The sequence below is a fragment of the Hemiscyllium ocellatum genome, chromosome 32, assembly GCF_020745735.1.
Source record: "Hemiscyllium ocellatum isolate sHemOce1 chromosome 32, sHemOce1.pat.X.cur, whole genome shotgun sequence".
Lineage (NCBI taxonomy): Eukaryota > Metazoa > Chordata > Chondrichthyes > Orectolobiformes > Hemiscylliidae > Hemiscyllium > Hemiscyllium ocellatum.
This window is the reverse complement of record NC_083432.1, coordinates 44,325,907-44,349,120: the sequence shown is the minus strand read 5'-3', so window position 1 is coordinate 44,349,120 and position 23,214 is coordinate 44,325,907. Positions and strand designations below refer to the sequence as shown.

Here is a 23,214-nt window from a genome sequence, read left to right as displayed (position 1 = left end):
AATCTCCTGATCTTTTAAGCACACTGAGACACATTTGCGATCATGAAGAATGTGTTAAGTGCTGTACCTATTAGCACCAATGATTCATTGCTTGGAACAAGATAGGTCTGTTTCCCATTGGCAAACTGATTTGTAACTAGAATACACAAATTTAAGATGTTAGTTTTATAGAAGGGGTTGCGATGGTGGTATAGTGGTGAGCATAGCTACCTTCCAAGCAGTTGACCCGGGTTCGATTCCCGGCCATCGCATGCGATGGCTTATAAACCGCTCAACAGCAAAAAGACCACTTCCAGCAGTGGGAATGAAACACTTACATGTGCACAGAAGCTTGAGTCATCCACACGAACGGGGCCAAACCTCTGCAGTGCGGCTTCCCACCACGTTGAAATTGAGGAGGGAACCTCGAAGATTAACGAGTCAGGTCGATAACCGTTTCGAATAAACTGGCGTCATGACAGCAATCCTGAGTTTTAAGGGTGGCACGGTGGCACAGTGGTTAGCACTGCTGCCTCACAGCGCCAGAGACCCGGGTTCAATTCCCGCCTCAGGCGACTGACTGTGTGGAGTTTGCACGTTCTCCCTGTGTCTGCATGGGTTTCCTCCAGGTACTCCGGTTTCCTCCCACAGTCCAAAGATGTGCAGGCCAGGTGAATTGGCCATGCTAAATTACCCGTAGTGTTAGACAAGGGGTAAATTAGGGGTATGGGTGGGTTGCGCTTCGGCGGGTCGGTGTGGACTTGTTGGGCCGAAGGGCCTGTTTCCACACTGTAAGTAATCTAATCTAATCTAATTTCGTTGTGCGGCCATCTTCCACCATCTAGATGTGTAGGGGAAGTGATGGAGTACTGGTAATGTCAACAATCCACAAACCCCGGCCAGTACTCCAGTGCAATAGCTGGAGAAACTCAACAGGTCTGGGAGCATCTATGGAGAGAGAAACAGTTAGTGTTTCGGAATCCAGTGACCCTCCTTCGGAACGTTGGGGGTGTGGAATTGAATCCGATGACGAAATTTGGATTCAATACAATCCGGAATAAAGAGCTGGCAACTTATGCTGTTTGTTGTAAAAACCCATGTGGTTCACTTGTATCCTTTTAGGTACCAAAATCTGTCCTTCTCTGGTTTGACCTGTATGTGACACCAGCTTGGGGGTTTAGCTCTGTGGTGGAGCATTTGACTGCTGATCAAGTGGTTCCCCAGCTCAAATCTGGGTGTCCCCTTTATACAGGACATTACGGTAGCTCAGTGGCTAGTACTGCTGCCTCACCATGCCAGGGACCCGAATTCGATTCCAGCCTTTGGTGACTATCCGTGTGGAGAATGTTGCACGTTCTCCCCATGTCTGCGTGGGTTTCCACCAGCTGCTCCAGTTTCCTCCCACATTCCAAAGATGTGCAGGTTAGATGGATTGGCCGTGCTAAATTGATCATAGATGCATTAGCCATGGGGAATGTAGGGTTACAGGAGTCGTGGGTGGATCTGGGTGTGATGCTCTTCAGAGGGTGGTGTGGACTCGATGGGCCAAATGGCCTACTTTTGCTCTATCGGGATTCTATGAAACCGGACCCACATCAAGGGTGGGGTGGTCAATCTTAAATGGACAATCAATGCTGGTCCAGCCAGTGGTGCCAACATCCTGTGAATGGTACAGGTATTTGAAGCAGATTTGTTGGTGGTTTTCAAAAAGGAATTAAATGGACTGGAAAGGGGACAAAAACCTCAGTAAGCAGAAAAATAAGATTAATTGGAAAACTCTTCCAAAAGACTGACAGAAGCGCTATGCTATGCTTTTCAACATATTGGCATGACACAGTGCTTCCATTAGCATCATGTTCTGGTATTTGCTTAACTGTGAACCATGTTAGCATACTCTTTCCCGATGAAAAATAAGAGGTGCACATCGTGGCTTGTAAAAATTCTCTTGTTGGTTGCCCCTGGCAGTTTTCTTCCATGCAGTTGTTGAATGAGGATTGTAGCAACCCGTGCCTGAATTATTCTGCCTGAGGAGACCTGCATTGCCTTCAATATTAATCACTGGATGTGGCCTCCTTTCCATTTCTCAAAGGCTTAGTAGTGACTGCCAGATTGCTCCAAACTTTTTGTCTTTGAAATAAGAACAGAAAGTGTTGGAGATACTTGGCAGGTCTGGCAGCTTCTGTAGATGGATGTGAGCAGCTGTGATTGTACATCTGTATGAAGGACATGCATTTGTACATTGACTTTCCTAACTGTAACATGTCCCAAAGTGCAGTTTTGAAGTGTAGTCATTGTTATATTGTGGAAAACACAGTGCCAATTTGCTTTAGGTGTTGGTTGAGGGATAAAGAGACATTGATGAGGCCACTTTTGGAATATTGCATACCCTTCTACAGGAAGTGTTGTTAAACTTCAGAGGATGCAGAAAAGATTTATAGGGATCAAAGTTTGTGAGAAGATTTGTAGCTCGGGTGCTCGTTGTTGTGGTTCTGTTCGCTGAGCTGGGAGTTTTTGTTGCAAACGATTCGCCCCCTGTTTAGGTGACATCCTCAGTACTTGGGAGCCTCCTGTGAAGTGCTTCTGTGCTGATTCCTCCGGCATTTATATTGGTTTGAATCTGCCGCTTCTGGTTGTCAGTTGCTGTCCGCTGCAGTGGCCAGTATATAGGGTCTAGGTCGATGTGTCTGTTGGAATTTGTGGATGAGTGCCATGCCTCTAGGAATTCCCTGGCTGTTCTCTGTTTGGCCTGCCCTATAATAGTGGTGTTGTCCCAATCGAATTTGTGTTGTTTGTCATCTGAGTGTATGGCTACTAGGGATAGCTGGTCATGTCGTTTCGTGGCTAGTTGGTGTTCATGGATGCGGGTTGTTAGTTCTCTTCCTGTTTGTCCTATGTAGTGTTTTGTGCAGTCCTTGCATGGGATTTTGTACACTACGTTGGTTTTGCTCCTGCTGGGTGTCGGGTCCTTTGCCCTGGTGAGTTGTTGTCTGAGAGTGGCTGTTGGTTTGTGTGCTGTTATGAGTCCTAGTGGTCGCAGCAGTCTGGCTGTCAGTTCAGAAATGCTCCTGATGTATGGGAGTGTGGCCAGTCCTTTGGGTTGTGGCATGTCCTCATTTCGTTGTCTTTCCCTTAGACATCTGTTGAAGCTGGAAAAGCACAGCAGTTCAGGCAGCATCCGAGGAGCAAGAAAATCGAAGTTTCGGGCAAAAGCCCTTCATCAGGAATAGAGGCAGGGTGCCTGCAGAGTGGGGAGATAAATGAGAGGGGGGTGAGAGTGGGGGGCTAGGGAGAAAGTCGCATAGAGTACAGTAGGTGAATGGGGGTGGGGATGGGGATGGGGGTGATAGGTCAGAGAGGAGGATGGAGCGGATAGGTGGAAGGGAAGATAGGCAGTTAGGACAGGTCATGGGGACGGTGCTGAGCTAGAAGGTTGGAGCTGGGGTGAGGTGGGGGAAGGGGAAATGAGGAAACTGGCGAAATCCACATTGATGCCCTGGGGTTGAAGTGTTCTGTGGCGGAAGATGAGGCGTTCTTCCTCCAGGCGTCGGGTGGTGAGGGAGCGGCGGTGAAGGAGGCCCAGGACCCGCATGTCCTTGGCAGATTAGGAGGGGGAGTTGAAATGTTGGGCCACGGGGCGGTGTGGTTGATTGGTGCAGGTATCCTGGAGATGTTCCCTAAAGCGCTCTGTGAGGAGGCGTCCAGTCTCCCCAATGTAGAGGACACCGCATCGGGAGCAAAGGATACAATAAATGATATTGGTGGATGTGCAGGTAAAACTTTGGATGTGGAAGACTCCTTTTGGGGCCTTGAATGGAGGTGAGGGAGGAGGTGTGGGCGCAGGTTTTGCAATTCCTGCAGTGGCAGGGGAAGGTGCCAGGATGGGAGGGTGGGTTGTAGGGGGCATGGACCTGACCAGGTAGTCATGGAGAGAACGGTCTTTGCGGAAGGCGGAAAGGGGTGGGGAGGGAAATATATCCCTGGTGGTGGGGTCCGTTTGGAGGTGGTGGAAATGTTGTCGGATGATGTGGTTTGCGTGAAGGTTGGTAGGGTGGAAGGTGAGCACCGGGGGTTCTGTCCTTGTTACAGTTGGAGGGGTTTTTACCCTGGATAGGCTGGAGCCTATTTTCCTTAGAGCATCAGAGGCTGAGCGGTGACCTTTATAGATGTTTATAAATAATGAGGGGCTTAGATAAGGTGAATAGCCAAGGTGTTTTCCCCAAGGTAGGGGAGTCCGATAAGAGGGGAAAGATTTAAAAAAAGATCTGAAGGGTAACTTTTTCATGCAGAGGATGGTATTTGTATGGAATCAGCTGCCAGAGTAAGTGGTGGAGGCTGCTACAATTACCGCATCTACAGGGCAGCTGGATGGATATAGGAAGGTTTGTAGGAATATGGACCAAATGTTGGCAAATGGGACTAGGTCAGATTGAGATGTCTGGTTGGTGTGGATGAATTGGACCAAAGGGTCTGTTTCTGTATGATATAGAACATAACTGTATGACTCCATAGGAGAACCTCCCTCCTCTTCAAATAGAGCACGTGGGATTTTTTTGCTCCCTAGGTACTACACTGGGAGTGTCATTCTGAACAGCGAGCTGAGGTTTGGGGGAGGTTTCTTAAGTCCACACCTGTGTAACTTAAACATCAGTGTATCAACACGTACACAAGTCCATTTTTAAGATTATTTCCCAGCGATGAAATACAGTTTAATTAAAATGCTGGGAAACTCAACACAAAATACTGAAGTGCCTGAATTCTCTGACTCATTTCAATTTTTTAATGTGTTTAAAACTATCCATTACTCTTGATGTTGAGGGCAATGATGAGCCAAGTTTCTGTTTAACAACTTTAAAATGATTGTTTTCAGGGACAAGAATATTAGTGTAGTTTCCAAAAGAGATTTCCAGAACTTTCCTGAGAGCAACACCTCAGCTGCATGAATACTTTATTTCAAACACAAACAAATATTTGGAATTAGGTCTTGTCCATCTTGCTTTCTCTTTTTTGCGCTCTCTCACTCTCTCATTCTCCCCTTTCGTCCTTGCTCTAGCTCTCGCTCTCATTTTCTCGCTCTCGCTCTCTCTCTCGCTCTCGCTCTCTCTCTCGCTCTTGGTCTCTCACTATTTTTCCCCTGTTGCCCCCGTGCAGTTTGCTGATTGACCTGCAATGAGTCGTCATGGGGTACGTACATCTCTCTATCACTCACGTTCCAGGCTAAATGCTCTGTTGCTGTCAAATGCAAACTAAAGGCTAAATTGTGTCTATTGTTTTAAAACCATATCTGCCCACTGGCTAGGCTGGTGTGTGAAGAATGATGTAGAGTATATTAAACAGTGGAAGACGTCTAATTGTAGATGGATGCTCAAGATGCATTCTAAGGACATCAGTTGTGCCCCTGACTTGGTGCCTAAATATTAACAAAGCAATAGGAAGAGGCCACTCAGCCTCAGGAGCTTGTTCTGCTAGCCTTCAATTCTTTCACCCTCTTGCTTTCGGAGCTCATATACCACTTCCTGACAAAGACCTACACCATCACCAGTGCTTTCGGCAATTCCCTCTGATCGACTGATCTAAACCTCTGTTTCCCTACAGTGCTCACTCGCTCCCCCCAACCCTCTCTCCCTTCGCACCCCCGAACTCTCTCTCTTCCCCCCCCAACTCTTCCCCACCACCACCACACTCTCTCCCCAACACACACACTCTTCCCCCTCCACCCCTCTCTCTTCTTCCCCCTCCCCACACACACTCTCTTCTTCTTCCCCCCCCACACACTCTCTCTTCTTCTTCTTCCCCCCCCACACACTCTCTTCTTCTTCCCCCCCACAATCTTTGTCTCCCCCCCACACTCACTCTCTTTTCCTTCCCCACACTTTTTTTCCCCCCAAAACACACCGATGTGTGCACACACACAAACAGGCACTCTCTCCTCTGACTTGTTCTTTTTTTTCTCCCCCCCCCCCCCCCCCCCCTCCACCCCCCACCCAGGTGGAACCCAGTATCCCAACCCTGGGATTATTTTAGCTTCTCAAAAACAGGTGTAACAAAATGCGGAAATGTTTTTAAATCATGTTTGAGGAATGTTGGTTGGTTGTGAAATGGATCTTCCCCGGTTGAGAATCGTTGGATAGTCAGTGTGGAGGTACAGAGCAAAGAGCTTTCATGTGGCTTCCTGCGAGTGCTGCTTGAATACCTTTTATGGGTTTTTTTTTGTTGTTTTGGTCACAGTGACTGATTTCTAAAAATGGAAGAATACAATACTGGTGATTTTGTATGTTGGCTCACCCAGTGCGTGGTGTGTGTTATTTTTAAATGTTTGAGTCACGTTGTGCTTGCATTTTCGGCTGCACAGTCTGAGGGGATGCTGACCTCAAAACGGAAATTGTTAGTGTCGAATATTGTCTCAGTTGAATCTCCACCATGAGGATCTCTTCCAGAATACTCACTTTTCCAATGAGTAACCGAGGGACTGGCATCAATGTTGCATTCTCCAATCAGGCGTCTTGAAACCTTGCTTTCCATGATTTTGAAGGAGTGGGGAAAGGAAGGAGAGGATGTAGTGATGCATAAGGGACTTGGGAGGGGGAAGGCACTACATAAAGTTTGTAAAACTGTGCTAAGGAGGGGTGAATAATCAGAACGGTTCACGGTGAGTTTTACAGGGGGGGTTTGCAACCAGTCCTGTACACCCACCAGTGAGCAGCAGCTAATCCTGATAGTTCCAGCTGTGGTACGGGGAGCAGCTTCTGGGTGTATTTAAGGCTGAAAGGGATTAGATTAATTGGATAGATATACTCGATAAATGCGTCAAAATGTCTGGAAAAGTACAGCAAGTCAGGCAACATCCGAGGAGCAGGAAAATCGATGTTTTGGGTCAAAGCCATTCAGAAAGATATAGTCCTACTAAATGAACACCTTGATCAGGAAGGGAATCTAGGAGTGTGGGGAAAGGGCAGGAAATTGAATGTTGAGTTTCAGATCAGCCATGATCTAATTGAATGGCAGAGCAAGTTCGAGGGGCCGAATGGCCTACACCTGTACCTATTTCTTCAGAGTGAGGCAGGAGTCCTGGTATGTCGGCTGTCCCTTTTGAAACAAACTGAGCACGAGCCAGCAGTTTGAAGGGAAAGTGATGAAATAGCTGTGACAAGGGCTATCTAGCTGTTTGTCCAAACCAGAGTGCTCGATGTCCGTTGTTCTCGATTCCAGCCGTAAGTGGTTAATCAGGAATCCAGCTGTGACTAGTTGCATTTCTGATTCAAAGTTGTGTGAGAGATGGGATTGTTGGATGTGACTTCCAGTGAGAGTTAACCTGTCTGTTCATAGTTTTCCCACTTAGCATTCAGAGCAGGATACATTTGATTATGTTGACTGATTTATCTGGATCTTGAGTATCAGGGGATGTTTAAGTAAATGGGCATGTGTTGAGTGCTTTTACCACAAGGATGTTTTTACCCAGTTTATTCCCTGTTCAGGTACCAGTCCCAATAAGGATATTGTCAAACATGGACTTCACTGGGTTGGTCCAAACTTCAGGGTAAAGATATTGCAGTGGTTTGTCATTGCTATCTGCATAGTGATTGGAACAGGGTCAGCCAGGTGGACCTCATAGAATAGGAGCTCCCTGATTGGGCCAGAAAAACAGCCCCAATCAGGGAGCCCTGGCTGACAGAGATAAACAGGTGTCACTGGCCACTTAGGTGTTTCTTTTCTTCCTGGTGGTGGAAATTGAATAAAGATTTGTGTACCCTTGTGTCTTTCACTGTGTCTCACACCTGCACACACACACCATGGGTGCTGGGGAAAAAAATAGCAAGAATTAAAAAAAACAGGTGTGTCAGGGGTTCTGCTCTCTCTTGAAGCCTGCTGTGAGTTAGCTGGGTCAGAGCCCACATGTACTGTGTACCTATAAATAAAGGATGACTTGGTGATGAGATACTGGCTTTTGTGGAGTTACTTAACCCTGTCCAGGAAATTTCCTCGCCGTTCTTAGCCTAGCGTTAGGTCTGTTGGAAGGATTTGCAGTCAAGTTGTCTGGTCCTGTTACAAACTTCACATCAGTGGCCACCGAGTCCCAGTGTGAGGCTTGAACCCAGGACTGTGGCCCAGAGATAGGAGCACAACCCATTACACAACGAGGTCCCCTACCCTGACTGAAATTCCTACAAACTTCAAACATGATGCCTCTGTCACCAGCGATCAGATGACACTGACTTTGCTGAATATGGGTGGCAGAATGGAGTATCTTGGTGCAAGTTGATGTTGAGGTTTGTGTTCCGAGGAACACTGGAATATCCAAGCATAGGTATAGGGGTAGGCCATTCAACCCTTCGAGCCTGCACTACCATTCATTCAGATCATGGCTCGTTCTGCTTGTGGTCTTCTCTCCAATTTTTAGTCAGGCCCCCACCCTTCATCCTGACCACGACTCCCTGATCCCTATCATTGGTTACTTTGTGAGTACAGGCTTGGGTTTGACCACCAATCTGTAGATTCTCATTGTTCTGTCTCCCCCCTGTGAACAACAAGCTCACATTTAGAGGAATCTTCAGTGATGAGATACTCCCAAAGCAAGTCCCAACCAATATGGAGATGTGTGGAGAAAATGGCACGAATAACAATGTGACAGTGACAACTGTTAACAAAGTTTAATGATGATTGTAGTTGAGATAGTGCCATGAGATTTTTGTCCATCAGAAAGGATGGTTGGGTTGGTGGGGACATGTGATGCCTCTGCTTAAGTCTCATGTCAAGGGCTGAGTTCCCAACAGCGGAGTACCACATTGAAGTGGGTGTGTAGAGTTTATCCTTTGAATCTGTGGAGTGGGGCCCTCTAGCTCAAGGGGCCGAACAGAGCAATGGTTCTCACACACACACACACACACACACACACACACACACACACACACACACACACACACACACACACACACTACTTTTATCATGGTCCTGGGGTACTGTACTTCAACAGGAAGTGAGAGGGAGGAAGAGTGTATGGGCATGTGGGTGAGAAAGTGAGATAAAACTGTAACACTCCTCAGGTTCCATTGAGCACGGATTTTGGGGGAGGGGGGGAGGGGGAAGAGGTGGTGGCTTGGTGGAGAGGAGAATTCATTTCTCATGTTCTGCTTCCATTTACCTGCTATAAGTTTATCACCTTGAGGACTCTCTGAGAATAGAAGGCATAGGTGGTTTCTTAATGGAAAGGGTATAAAATAGAGCCTTTAAGATCTGCTTTCAGAGATCTGGATGGTAATGCATTCAAGGAGGTCAAACAATAGAATGGAATACACAATCCACATTTGGAGTGCTGTACACAATTCCGGATGCCTTACACGAAAAATGTTGTTAAACTGGAAAGGATGCAGAAAAAATGTACAAGGATGTTACAGCGATGGGAGGGTTTGAATTAGAAGGTGAGATTGGATAAGCTGGGACATTTCTCCCTGGAGTGTCTGCATGGAGTTTGCACATTCTCTGTGTCTGCATGAGTTTCCTCTGGGTGCTCTGGTTTCCTCCCACGGTCCAAGATTAGGAGGATTGGCCATGCGAAATGCAAGGTTACAGGGATAGGGTAGGGGGCATGGTCGGGGTGGTCTGCTCTTCAGGGGGTCAGTGTGTACTCAATAGGCTGAATGGCTTGCTTCCACCCGGCAGGGATTCTGTGATTCTAAGGGGGGTTGACTGGATCTCATTTCAATGTGGCATGGGAAAGATGGCACCTCTGATAACACAGTGGGGTGGCAGTCAGCTGGATTTGTGCTCGAGATGCTGCCCTGGGACAATACCCCATGACCCCCTTTGACTCGAGCTTGGGGAGAATGCTACCCATTCTGCCACAAGAAAGATCTGAGCTTGGTTACTTTGGAGTTGATGGATTTGGTGTGACTCATGTCCACCTGAGATCAAACCACTTGCCCCAGTGGCCTGGTGTTCTGGGTGCACTCCCACGTGGCTTGGGTGAAACTCTGGAAGGGAGCCTTTCTATGAGAGGTGACTCCTCCACAGAGGGATCTGAGAGGAATTCACCTTTTTTTAATACAGTTTTAAATGGTCTGGAAAGAAAGTGGAGGAGTAACAGCTCAGTATGTTTTTCGTTCCAGTCGAATTTGTTAAGAGGCCTAGTCTGTAACATGGGCTATGACACACTGTCTGGGCTTGCTTTAAGAATAGTTGGAATAGCTTGTACCAGTGCTGGCCTGGGGCGAGGATCAGGGACCGATGATTGGATACAGGAGAAGGAAGTTCTGATTTAATTACTCGCCTGCGCAGGGAGAATGGGAGCGGTTTACAGGCATTTTCATGTGGTGTTGACTCCCTGCCTCCACCTGCTGGTTAAAGGATGGATTGGAACTGAACAACTTTAACAAAACTCTGCAGTTCCTTGGTTTCATTGTCAACCTCCCACCTTGCCCTGTCCTGTGCTGGTGATGTGAACCAATGTAACCTTGCAATGAGAGGAAGATGCCTCCGGTCCCTTTGTGAGCCTCCCTCCAGCACATCACTTAAAAAGTGGAACAGGAGACAGTGGAGGGGTAGATTGTTAAAAATCACACAGCACCAGGTTATAGTCCAACAGGTTTCTTTGGAAGCACTAACTTTCGTAGTGCTGATCCTTCATCAGATGGTTGTGGAGAATAAGGTGAGGAGTAGATCAACTGTGATTTAATTAAACAGTGACATAAGTTTGAGGGACTGAACAAGATCCTCTGACACTTGTGGAAGATTTAATTTGTGTTCTCGAATTTTGGTGGGATTATTTCTTTCAGTTTAGGGATTTCTGCTCACGATGTAGTTGGAGGACACTAAATGCAGATTGAGTGACTTCTTTACAGAGCATCTCCCCCCCACTCAGTCCATAAGCCTGACCTTGAACTTCTGCGTACTTTTAACTTTTCTGTCTTGCCCCCACACTGACCTTCGAGTGTTTGAGTGAAGCTTAGTGCAACCTGAGGGAACCTGTCACTGAACACGTAGCAGTGTGTTCCTGCTACGTAAAATCTGGGTACTTTTTTGGAAGAATAAAAACCAACCTATATTCATTACTTCGGTGTGTGTTTGAGCAAGTGTGTCAATATCCGGTCTTACATGCATTCAAGTTAATTGAATGGGTAAAGCCCAAAAGATTAATTGGATGGGTGTGTTTGCCTTTGAAATATTTCCACAGGAATTGTTGATATCCCCAGAATTTGAATATGTATGGCATTAACTCATTTCCGGCTCAGTGGTTAGCACTGCTGCTTCACAGCACCATGGTCCCAGGTTCGATTCCAGCCTCAGGTGACTGTCTGTGTGGAGTTTGCACACTCTCCCCGTGTCTGCGTGGGTTTCCTCCGGGTGCTCCGGTTTTCTCCCACAGTCCAAAGATGTGCAGGTCAGGTGAATTGACCATGCTAAATTGCCCATAGTGTTAGAGAGAAATGGGATTGGGTGGGTTACTCTTTGGAGCGTCGGTGTGGACTTGTTGGGCTGAAGGGCCTGTACCCACACAGTCGGGAATCTAATCTAATCATTTGAGTGCACCCTCTTGTGGAATAGGGTGGAAATGCATGATCAAAAACGTGAAGCTATATATATGTGTGTGTGTGTGTGTGTGTGTGTGTGCGTAACTGGTAACTGGCAACACCAAGTACCCCAATGACAAGGTGAGTCACTTTCTTGAATCTAAATGACCTGTCTTGATGGACAATTTAAGATGACAACCACGTTTTTGTGGGTCTGGAGTCACATGTAGGCCAGCCAGAGGAAGGGTGGCAGATGTACTTCCTGCAGCATATTTGTGACGATGTATCGGTTACGTGGTCAACATTGCTCATTTTATTAAATTTGAATTCCTCAGCTGCCATCTTTTAAATGATTTCTTTGGTAACCATTGGGCTACCGATCCCATTTACCTACAGGAAGTTTCATTCTCTGGAGTCCACTGTTTATAACGATGCATGGAATCTGAGAGAGACATTCATAGTGCAGTTAAAGTGCAGAAACTGGTGATACAGCCTGATTGGTTGATGCCTGTGTCCAAGCTCTAAAGGAACCTACTCCCATTCCTCTTGGCCTAACCATGTCTTAAGTTCCTTCCTATGCTGTGTACTTATGCAACCTGGTTTTTAACAAGTGGTGCTGTGTCTTTCAGGGAGTCTGCACTCTTTCCATTGATGTTGTAATCTCGAGAATGGTGATGGTAGAGGCTTCAAAACTGTTTTCTGTCATGAGGTTGACTAGTGATCTACCCTGCATTCACTAACTACTGTGGGGGTGTATTGGAAGGACTTACAAGTTAATACTGAACCTAGCTGTGTTATGAATGCACCTTTTTCTTTTGCTATCCAGCCCTGGAGTGGGACTTTTGGTTCAGAGGCAATGACGATACCCATTGCACCACATGACCTCTAACAAGGCCTCTCCATGATGGTACTATATCTCTTTTCATAATATCTTCTGGGTCAAAATTTTATTGGATTTATTACTGGCTATTTTTAGTCATAGTCCCTAGTTCCAGTTTCACTGATAGATGGAAACATTTTTGGTTCTTCCTGTTGAAACCATTTAATAATTTTAAAGAAAACGTGGGTCACTTACACCCTTTCTGTGTCTGTGGGAAAAAGCCTGTGTTTGTTTGGTATTTGCCATTACATGAACCCAGTTGTTCCCATTGTTTCTGTGACACTAGAGTAGCAATCACCACAAGGTTTAATCACATTTGGAGTAAATTGATGAAGCGACCATCCCTTTCTCCCAGAATCTCCGAACTGTTACAGTGTACATGGATGCCATTCAGTCCATTGAGACTATACCGGCTCTTCAAGTAGAATAGAATAGAATTGAATTTATTGCCACGTGTACCAAGGCACAGTGAAAAGCTTTGTCTTACGAGCAATACAGGCAGATCACAGAGTTAAGTAGCATAGATAAGTAAATAATAGGTAAACAGCAGCAAAAGCAAAAACACAGGTATAGGCGAATGTTAAGAGTTTGTGAGTCCATTCAGTATTCTAACAACAGTAAGGTAGAAACTGTTTCAAAACCGGTTGGTGCATATGTTCAGGCTTCTGTACTTTCTCCCCAATGGTAGAGATTGTAGAAAAACATTGCCAGGGTGGGATGGATCTTTGAGAATGCTGGTGGCCTTTCCTTGACAGTGGGCCTGGTAGATGGATTCTATAGATGGGAGGTTGGCCTTTGTGATCGTCCGGGCTGAATTCGCCACTCTCTGTAACCATCTCCGATCTTGACTGGTACAGTTGCCATACCAGGTGGTGATACATCCAGAGAGAATGCTCTCAGTGACGCACCTATAAATGTTGGCAAGGGTATTTGCTATCATGCCAAATTTCCTCAGCTACCTGAGGAAGAAGAGATGTTGCTGGGCCTTTGTAACCAGTGCGGAGAAAGTGAGGTCTGCAGATGCTGGAGAATCAGAGCTGAAAATGTGTTGCTGGAAAAGCACAGCAGGTCAGGCAATATCCAAGGAACAGGAGAATCAACGTTTCAGGCATAAGCCCTTCTTCAGGAAGAAGGGCTTATGCCCAAAACGTCGATTCTCCTGTTCCTTGGATGCTGCCTGACCTGCTGTGCTTTTCCAGCAACACACTTTCAGCTTTGTAACCAGTGCGTCCACATGAAGAGTCCAAGAAAGCTTGTTGTGGATGACCACTCCCAGGAGCTTGACACTCTCCAATTGTTCCACCTCTGTGCTGTTAATGTGTAGGGGGGGGGGCATGAGTAACATCCCGCTGAAAATCAATAATTCATTCCGGCATTGAGAGTTAGGTTGTTCTTAGTGCACTGTTTTTCCAGGTCTTCCACCTCCCGTCTGTATTCTGTTTCGTGGCCATCTAAGATTCGTCCGACTATGGTGGTGTCGTCCGTGATCTTGTAGGTGGCATTAGTCTGGTATATGGCGACACAGTTGTGGGTATTTCTGATTTGTCTGGTTAGTTCCTGGTTTCAGTTGCTGCGGATTTGTTGTTCGGGTCCAGGCACGTGTTTTTGCAGAGGTATTTGGGCTGCTCTCCAGGTACGTTCTGATGGATTTCAAGTCAGCAGGTGTCCTATGGGGCCGGGAATGTTCCTTCCTGGGGCAGGTCTCTCAGGCATCATGATTTGGCCCCAACCACCTGCCTTTTTGCTATAACCTTGTCTCTATTCAAATAATCATCCAATACTCTCTTGAATACCTTAATTAAATCTGCCTCAACCACACCTCCAGGCACTTCATTCCATACTCTAACGACAAAGATTTTATTTCTCATCTCTGGTTGGCTATGTTGTGAAATCACAGCCTCTTGTTGTTGTTCCTTTTGCATACAGGAACCGTTTCTCCCTTTCTAGTCCACTCATAATTTTGAAAATCTCTGTCAAATCTCCTTTTGAGTTGTTTCTCTCCAAAGAGGACAGTCTCATCTTCAATCTGTCCTCATAACTGAAATGCCTCATCACTGCTGCACTGTGTCCACTGTGTTCACATCTTTCCTAAAATGTGGTGCCTTAGAACTGTACACAAAACTCCCAGCTGTGATCTAACCAATCAGGTTCAACATATCCTCCCGGCTCTATGGCCCTATTATTAAAGCCCCAAGATTCTCTCTGTTTTACGAACTGTACTCTCATCTTGTCGTGCCACCTTTAATAGTCTACGCATTACATACACTTTAGTTCTCTGCTCCTGCACCCCCTATTTTATATTGTTTCTGTCTATATTCTTCCTCCCAAAACCTTGCATTCCTCTGTACTGTACTCTATTCACTGGGTTCAAAGCAAGATACTGCAGAGGACAGAGATCTTGAAACAAACACAGAATGCTGGAATAACTCAGGACTGGCAGCATCTGTGGAGAGAGAAACAGCTGATGTTTTGAGTCTGGTGTGACTTTTTTTTTTAAGAACAGCCAGAACACCTTCATTCATCAAACCATCCACTCCAGTGAGTTCGACTCTGTCCTTTTGAAGTTTTACACTGTTTTGTCCTCGTAGATTGCAATGATTCCAGGTTTTGTACCATCCATAGACTTTGAAATTATCCTCTGCACTCCACGCTGTACATGGTGAATGATGGGTTATGAGAAGGGCCCTGATGCTGACCCCTGGGGATGTCTGCTTCAACCCTTCCCAAGGAGATGAGCTGCAATCTGGATGTATTTGTGACCAATCAACATCTTTTCCTGTGCTTTTGTTTTCACCAGATTAAATACCATGAAGAATTTGAGAAAAGCAAAGGAACTAGCGCAGCAGCTGGTGAACGAAGGCCCTCAAATGATATTCCTCAGTACAACGTTCAGCACGAGGTGCATCAAGGTGAGGTACAAAATGCAAACTTTTGTAAACCAGAGAAAGCGAGTCAGTCTTCAGCTCCAAGTACCACCCCAATAACAACGGCTAGTTGTTCTTCCCCATACACTCCCTCACTGTCGTAATTATTGGTTGCTCTGAATTAGATTTAGGAGCAGAGCCAGGCCATTCAGCCCATAGTGTCTACTCTGCCATTTGATCATGGCTGATGCTCCATCCTCCTGCCTACTCTTCCCAGCCCTTTGTCCCCTTACCATTCAAGACAAAAACAAATACGCTCACGGACCATTGTGGCAATGAGTTCCACAGATTCACCACCCTCTGGCTGAAGAACTTCCTTCTCACCTCAGTATTAAAGAGTCGTCGCTTCACTTTGAGGCTGTGCTCTCAGTTCCTAATCATCCAATACTCTCTTGAATACCTTAATTAAATCTGCCTCAACCACACCTCCAGGCACTTCATTCCATACTCTAACGACAAAGATTTTATTTCTCATCTCTGGTTGGCTATGTTGTGAAATCACAGCCTCTTGTTGTTATTCCTTTTGCATACAGGAACCGTTTCTCCCTTTCTAGTCCACTCATAATTTTGAAAATCTCTGTCAAATCTCCTTCTGAGTTGTTTCTCTCCAAAGAGGACAGTCTCATCTTCAACCTGTGAGCAAAAAGTGAGGTCTGCAGATGCTGGAGATCAGAGCTGAAAATGTGTTGCTGGTTAAAGCGCAGCAGGTTACCAGTGGAAACATCTCCACATCCACTCTATCCAGGCCTCTCCATGTCCTATAAGTTTCGATCGGATTGCCCCCTCATCATTCAAGCTCCGTCGAATGTAGGCCGAGAGCCCTCGACCACTCCTCATACGTCAAGCCCTTTGTCCTCAGGATCATTCTTGTAAACCTCCTCTGGAACCCCTCCAACACCAGCGCATCCTTCCAGGCTCCAAAATTGCTCTCAATATTCCAAATGCAGTCTGACCAGAGCCTTATACAGCCTCAGCGGTGTATCACTGCTCTTGTATCCCAGCCCTCTGGGAATGAATGCTAACAATGTATTTGCCTTCCTAACTGCCAAACGAATCTGCATATTAACCTGAAGAGAATCTTGAATGAGGACTCCCAATTCCCTTTGTGCTTCACATTCCTGAAGTCTTTCCCCATTTAGAAAATAATCCATGTTGTTGTGGTTCTGTTCGCCGAGCTGGAAGTTTTTGCTGCAAACGTTTCGTTCCCTGGCTAGGGAACATCATCAGTGCTGTTGGAGCCTCGTGTGAAGCGCTGCTTTGATGTTTCTTCCGGTATTTATATTGGTTTGTTCTTGCCGCTTCCGGGTGTCAGTTTCAACTGCAGCTGAAACTGACACCCGGAAGCGGCAAGAACAAACCAATATAAATACCGGAAGAAACATCAAAGCAGCGCTTCACACGAGGCTCCAACAGCACTGATGATGTTCCCTAGCCAGGGAACGAAACGTTTGCAGCAAAAACTTCCAGCTCGGCGAGCAGAACCACAACAACGGATACCCGAGCTACAAATCTTCAATCAGATTTTAAATAATCCATGTCTCTATTCTTCCAACCAGGGTGAATAACCTCACGCTTTCCCATGTTGTGTTCCATCTACTATTTCTTTGCCCACTTTCCTAGACTGTCCAAGTCCTTCTGCAGCCTCTCTGTTTCTTCAACACTACCTGTCCTTCCATCTATCTTTGTGTCATCTGCAAACCTAGCAGCAGTACCCTCAGTTCCTTTATCCAAGTCGTTAATGTATAATGTGAACAGATGAGGTCCCAACACTGACTCCTGTGGAACTTCACTAGTCACCAGCTGCCATCCTAAAAAAGACCCCTTTATCCCTAATCTCTGCCTTCTGCTCATCAGCCAACCCTCAATTCATGCCAATACCTTGTCCCTAACATCATGGGCTGTTGTTTTATTTAGCAGTCTCCCTTGTGGCACGTGGTCAAAGGCCTTCTGGAAATACAAGTAGATCACATCTGCTGCCTCTCCTTTCTCTAACTTGCTCATAACCTCCTCAAAGATTTATCAGGCATGATCTCCCCTTGATGAAGCCCATGCTGACTCAACCATATTTTACCACGCTCACCTAAGTACTCCACAATCTCATCCTTAATAGTGGACACTAACATATTACTAGTGACAGAGGTAAATCTTACGAACAACCAAAATTAGACTAACCAGCCTACAATTTCTCATCGTCCGTCCGTCTCTCCCTCCCTCCCTTCTTCAACAGGCATGTTACATTAGACATTTTCCAGTCCTCTGGTTACCCTCCTTGATTCCTGAAAGATCACCACCAATGCCTCCACTCTGGGGTGTAGTCCATCTGGACTTATTCATCTTCAGACATGTTCAGTTTTCACCTTCTCCTTAATGATGGCCACTACACACACTCTGCCCTCTGACTCTCTTGGTGTTCTGGCATGCTAATGCTGTCTTCTAGTAGTTGATTAATGCTCATCTTCGGATTTCTAGCATTGACCTCTGCGCAGAGCTGGTGAGCAGGTGGTTGCTTCATGTTGTGCAGTTTGGTTGGAATCTAATTGATAAGGGAAACAGACTAAACAATATCAGTGTAGCATGCTTTGAACGCACCAATGAGGACCTTCCTGAGAGAGTATTTGTGACAATAGTTTCTCATTTGCTTGGATTTGTAATGTAGCAGCATTTGGTTACTTAACCCCGATGCAAGAAAATTCTTTCTAAATTGGGACAAAAAAGAAATTCTTGAGCAAACTCTTCAAAGTCTAGAGAGAAGGCCTATTTTAAATGATTTGCTTTCAAGCCTTTGCCAGAATGGGAGGAGATTTTCCCAACTTAACCTTGATTTCTTTTCGCCCTAATCCAGGCTACCAGCAACGTCAGGAGCCCCAGCCTCAAGTCTACACTCCACCCGCTGCACCTGTGGCCCAACCTCCCTCAATTGGGGTAAGTTCTTAACCGGTTTTGTTCCTTCCATCGGTTTTTTTGTGTGAAATTGCATTTTCTATTCTGCTGTGCTTATCCTCAGAAAGCACCAACGTTCAGTCCAGCTCATCCATTTCTCTTGTAACATAAACACACCTGCCATTTTGTGGGTCAGCAAGATCCCATAGAGATAAATAACTATGGTCCTGTTCTGCGGAGGGCTTGGGGAGATAAATCCTGTTCTTATTCAAAATAGTGCCATGCAATCTTCTCTACCTGCTCTGAAGACAGACTGGGGCTTGGTTTATTGTCCTAACTGAAGGATAGCCACTTTGAAAGTGAGGCACCCCATCAGTGCTGCATTGGAGCTGTTAACCTGGAGTTACCAGGTGCTCAGTTGCAGCAGTGTGTACCAGCTGCTCTGCTTTAACAGCAGCTTCCAAACCCACAACCTTTTCGGCTTAGAAAGTCGAAGTCAGCAGATGTGTGTGGACGTCTCGGCCCTGCAAATTCCCCTCTGAGCTGCTCACCATCCTGACTTGGAAATATATCACTGTTCCTTCACTGTCGTGTTGCTACATCCCAAGTTCTGCAGCAGTTCAAGAAGGAAAGTTACCACCACCTTCTGCAGGCCAATTGGGAACCAGCTATGAATGATGGCCCAACCAGCCACGTTCATGAAAGAAGTAAAAATTCTCCAGTTTCTGAAAGGGGGCTTGAACCCACAACTTTCAGATTTCAAGGTGAGAGAGTGCTGCCCGGCAAACCTGTGGCTGATCCTTCAGGTGTGTGAAGAATGGTCATTTATCAAGTGCATCAGGGTAACTTCACTGGCTACACTAGTGTAGTGTTCATATGATAGGATGGTCTGGGTGTGTTTATGTGGGGGGTGGGGCCGGTGGGTTCTGTCCTGGGGCTAGAGAGAGTGATACTCTCTCAGGGGCGGCATGGTGGCACAGTGGTTAGCACTGCTGCCTCACAGCGCCTGTAGACCCGGGTTCAATTCCCGACTCAGGCGACTGACTGTGTGGAGTTTGCACGTTCTCCCCGTGTCTGCGTGGGTTTCCTCCGGGTGCTCCGGTTTCCTCCCACAGTCACAAAGATGTGCGGGTCAGGTGAATTGGCCAAGCTAAATTGCCCGTAGAGTTAGGTAAGGGGTAAATGTAGGGGTATGGGTGGGTTGCGCTTCGGCGGGTCGGTGTGGACTTGTTGGGCCGAAGGGCCTGTTTCCACACTGTAAGTCTAATCTAATCTAATTTTCAATGAGGAGCTAACACCCACCCCTCCCTTAATAATTTTTCTTGTTCTGTAGAAGCGTTACAGAGCTGTGTATGACTATGCAGCAGCAGACGATGATGAGATCTCCTTCCTAGATGGCGATTTAATCATTGATGTACAACAGATTGATGAAGGATGGATGTACGGTACCGTGGAGAGAACGGGTGACACTGGCATGCTCCCAGCTAACTATGTCGAAGCTGTGTAATGGAGCCCAGATCAAACGCCTGCTTCTGCTTTGATTATATATATTATAAATAAAATAAATTACCATATGGATCCCAACAGTAATTTGACAAAAATATTAGGTAAAGCAAATGTATGAAATTGTGGTTCCGATTATATAACAAATTTCTCAGTTTCTTTGATCTTAGTATTACTGGAATACAGTCAAAATTTTCTTTGGCTTGTTTATCTTGAAGGAAATCTAGCCTTTTGCAAGTTTTTCACTGCTCTGCATTATCCAACTCTCCCTTTTTTAAAAAAAGATAATCCTTCTTTGTAGATCTTTACTTTGAAATTCTCGACTGGATTATTGTACTTGATTAGTCTGGACAATCTCAGATTGCACCTCTTTTGATCATATGTATTTTAGTTTCTCTAGCGCATTGTTCTTTATTTGCAAATTGCTTAAATAATTCAAGTTGTGCAGGACCAAAATACAGGATAGCTCTCTTGGCATGCGGAAGATTGTGAATACAGTTTGTCAAAAGACTTCTGTTCTTCAACTCTAAAGGGCCAGAGAGAGAGGGGGAAAGACTTGCACAGTGACTCATGGAACCCCATTCCCCCAACCCCACCCCACCCTGACCTATGTGTGTACACACGCACATATGCATAGTTGAGACATACGCATTGTGGGTGTACACACTTAAGTCTCATTCTCCCTACACTTCCTCTCTCCAATCCTCACTCTCTCTCTCGCATTCTCACAGTGAGGCACACAGGTGAACAGTAAGACTGGATTTTTAAAAAAATATTCTAAATGTTATCTTTCACCCAACAGCCTACAGAGAATGCACGGATATTGACTATGGCCAAGTATCACCATAAATAGTTCAGTTAATGGTGTACACAATTCTTGTAAAACTAGGAATCTTGATGTGTTGTCTTCTATAGATAGCAGACTCTTTTGGCTATTGTAATTTTCAGGGGAGTGAAACAAACAGCTGAAACAAATGGTCCTTGTGACCATCTTCTTTCTCAAAAATAGAAGTGATGTAATAGGCTGGGCAACTGACATCAGAAGATAAATACCCATTAGAATTGCAGAAGTAGATGAAATTCTACCTCCTGCCATTCTTGCCACATTCCTAACCCACCTGTACCATTGTTACATGCTGAGGTTGTGATACAATTGACTGTACAAGGTGAATTTTAGAATGGGGGTGTAGAGGGAGGAGTAAAGAGAGCTGAGAATTTATTTAAATTTGCAAGTTTGGTAAGTGAGAGCAAAATTCCTTTTTTACAGAAAATAAGCAGGTTTTACACAAAGCTGAGCAACAGGATGATTATTTTTCCCTGACAATGTGTTTGCAAATTTCATGATCTAACTGCTGCTCAGTCTAGATCCATTTGTTTCAAAACTGTGACGTTTGTAAACTTGACCTAACTTGGAACATTTTTATCCCATTTTGGAGCTTTTTATCCCATTTTGGAGCAGTTTATACCATTGAAATAAAAAAAACCTCTCTCAATAAAACCTTGAGGTGGCAACAATATTATACAACTTGAGGAGTAATGTAAAAAAGAATGGTTACTTTTACTGGAATTAATACACATTCCTTTTCAGAGTCATTATTGTGTTCATGGCAATACATGAGGCTTTCGAGAGACTGAGTCCAGTTTAAACCAGTCTGACACAGAAAGACTTGATTGAACAATGTTTTGCAATTCCTGTCAAACTCTGGCGACAATGGGGAGCTGTCTCCAAGCAACTCCCTCTATCGTCTGTGTAATGAATATCCGGCGGTTACCAGTCTGGGATCTCTTTATGCACAATTTCCAAATCTCATTGAGAGACATGAAGAGAGCAGTAGCCAGCTGACTGTGCCCATGTAAATGCCTTTTTAGGTTATATGAATTTATATGTTTAGTTATCAGCAATCCACCAGGCACCCTCTATGGTACTGCGATATGTTTAAGTGTCATGTCATTAATTTGTGAGTTGGCTGTTTTGACTGCAGTTGTGCCAATTAATTGATCGATTCCTATTGTTGGTAGTAAACATAATGTTGATGGATTAATTAAAGCCCCTGGGGCAGACTGTACTATATCACCTAAAGCTCTAACAACTCTCCGCTATTTTGTTTGTTCGGAAACTACCTGACGTACTTTCAAAACCATTGTAAGTCCCCTGACTGCTTTAAGATGAGAAAATATTGTATTGTGACTGGTTATAGTAAAATGTAAATGATACGGTTATGCTTTACTGAAGAGAATATTGCATTGTTAGCCTTCAATCTGGTCTGTGCAGCACTTAAACAGACTTGGTAGAGATGGGGAGGGGTAGATAGGGTTCTCACATTCTCCTCTGTAGAAGCAGCAAAAAGCAAACATTGGAAACCTGGCCTGGCCTAGGCTTGAAACAACTGGTTAACTGGTAAAGTTCAGGCACCAAAACTAGTGGACCACAGAAGAAATGTACATTAGCACATGTGTAGACATTGTGTGCCAACATTAATGACTCTCTTAACATTCCATGGTATCAGTACATTAACTGCTTAGTCTTAACATGCTGTTTAATTTGAAACTTGCAGTTGTTACCGCTAATTGGTTTAAAAAAATTGTTTGTTTACACATGCTTATCAAGTTCCGCTTAGTGCTTTTGCTAAAGATGTTATTGAGTTACTCATCCTGCAAAAAGACAGCATCTGAAATGACCTTTGTTTTCTGAGTGGCATTTTTTTAAAAGACGAAGCTAAATGTAAAGGGAGCAACCATATTTTGAGTTGCATTTCACTTGATGCGTGTTGGTTTGTTACAAAGACTGGTCAGGGTGGATAAGAGAGAGAATATTCTCTTGTGATCTTTCCCAGCAGTAGCACTTCCTCCCTCCACAGAACAGCTTACAAAAAATGGGGTTTGTTCAGCATGAAGGAACACCCTCCATCTATCTTAAATTGCCTGGACTGCAAAATTGCTGTTGAGTTGTGAGGCATTCTGCATCACTGACCAAGTTCAGCGTATTGAAAAGGTGTTGTGGCTAGATTCTGTTTGGCTTGGAAATTGAGGTGCGATGGGGGAGGGTGGGGTGTGGAATAAAAAGTGGTATTACAGATGTATGTATGTAATTTCATAAAATACTGGATATCTGCAATTCAGGTTAAGCATGTCTTTGCATTTCTGAATTCTTCATTACCATGCTTGCAATTTTTAGGAAAAAATGTATTTTTGGCATGATTCTTACATGACAGATTGTCAATAAACTAAATGATGGGAAATAATGTGGAACAGTAATGTGGAATTTATTTATTTAGAAGTGTTTTGCTAATGGATCTATAAATGTGTGTGAAGCATATGGAAAATTCATCTGAATAGATCAAGCTCCCTTGGGAAGGGAGGAAGAAGAATTTGCATTTACAAAGTAACTTCATTACCTCAGGGCATCTCCGAGTGCGTCCCAATTGATAAAGTACATTCTTTGAAATGTAATTACTGTTATAATTCAGAAATTGTGACAATTTGCACACAGCAAGCTCCCATATTCAACTTTATTTTGGTGAAGTTTGTTAGGGGAAATATTGTCCAT

General features: G+C 44.9%; 1 protein-coding gene and 1 non-coding gene across 2 annotated transcripts in view; both read left to right on the top strand.

The window, feature by feature from the left end:
• LOC132830726 (LIM and SH3 domain protein 1-like) overlaps positions 1-22,909 on the top strand; it is a 155,488-nt gene extending 132,579 nt beyond the window's left edge. Inside the window, exons 5-7 of the mRNA XM_060848558.1 lie at positions 15,158-15,269; positions 18,127-18,206; positions 19,498-22,909. Coding sequence (XP_060704541.1) covers positions 15,158-15,269; positions 18,127-18,206; positions 19,498-19,671 — 366 coding nt within the window. The 3' untranslated portion in view covers positions 19,672-22,909. The remainder of the gene's footprint in view (positions 1-15,157; positions 15,270-18,126; positions 18,207-19,497) is intronic.
• On the top strand, positions 180-251 carry trnag-ucc (transfer RNA glycine (anticodon UCC)). The gene has a single exon. It is a non-coding gene; the product is annotated as a tRNA-Gly (tRNA).
• Positions 22,910-23,214: the final 305 nt, after the last annotated feature.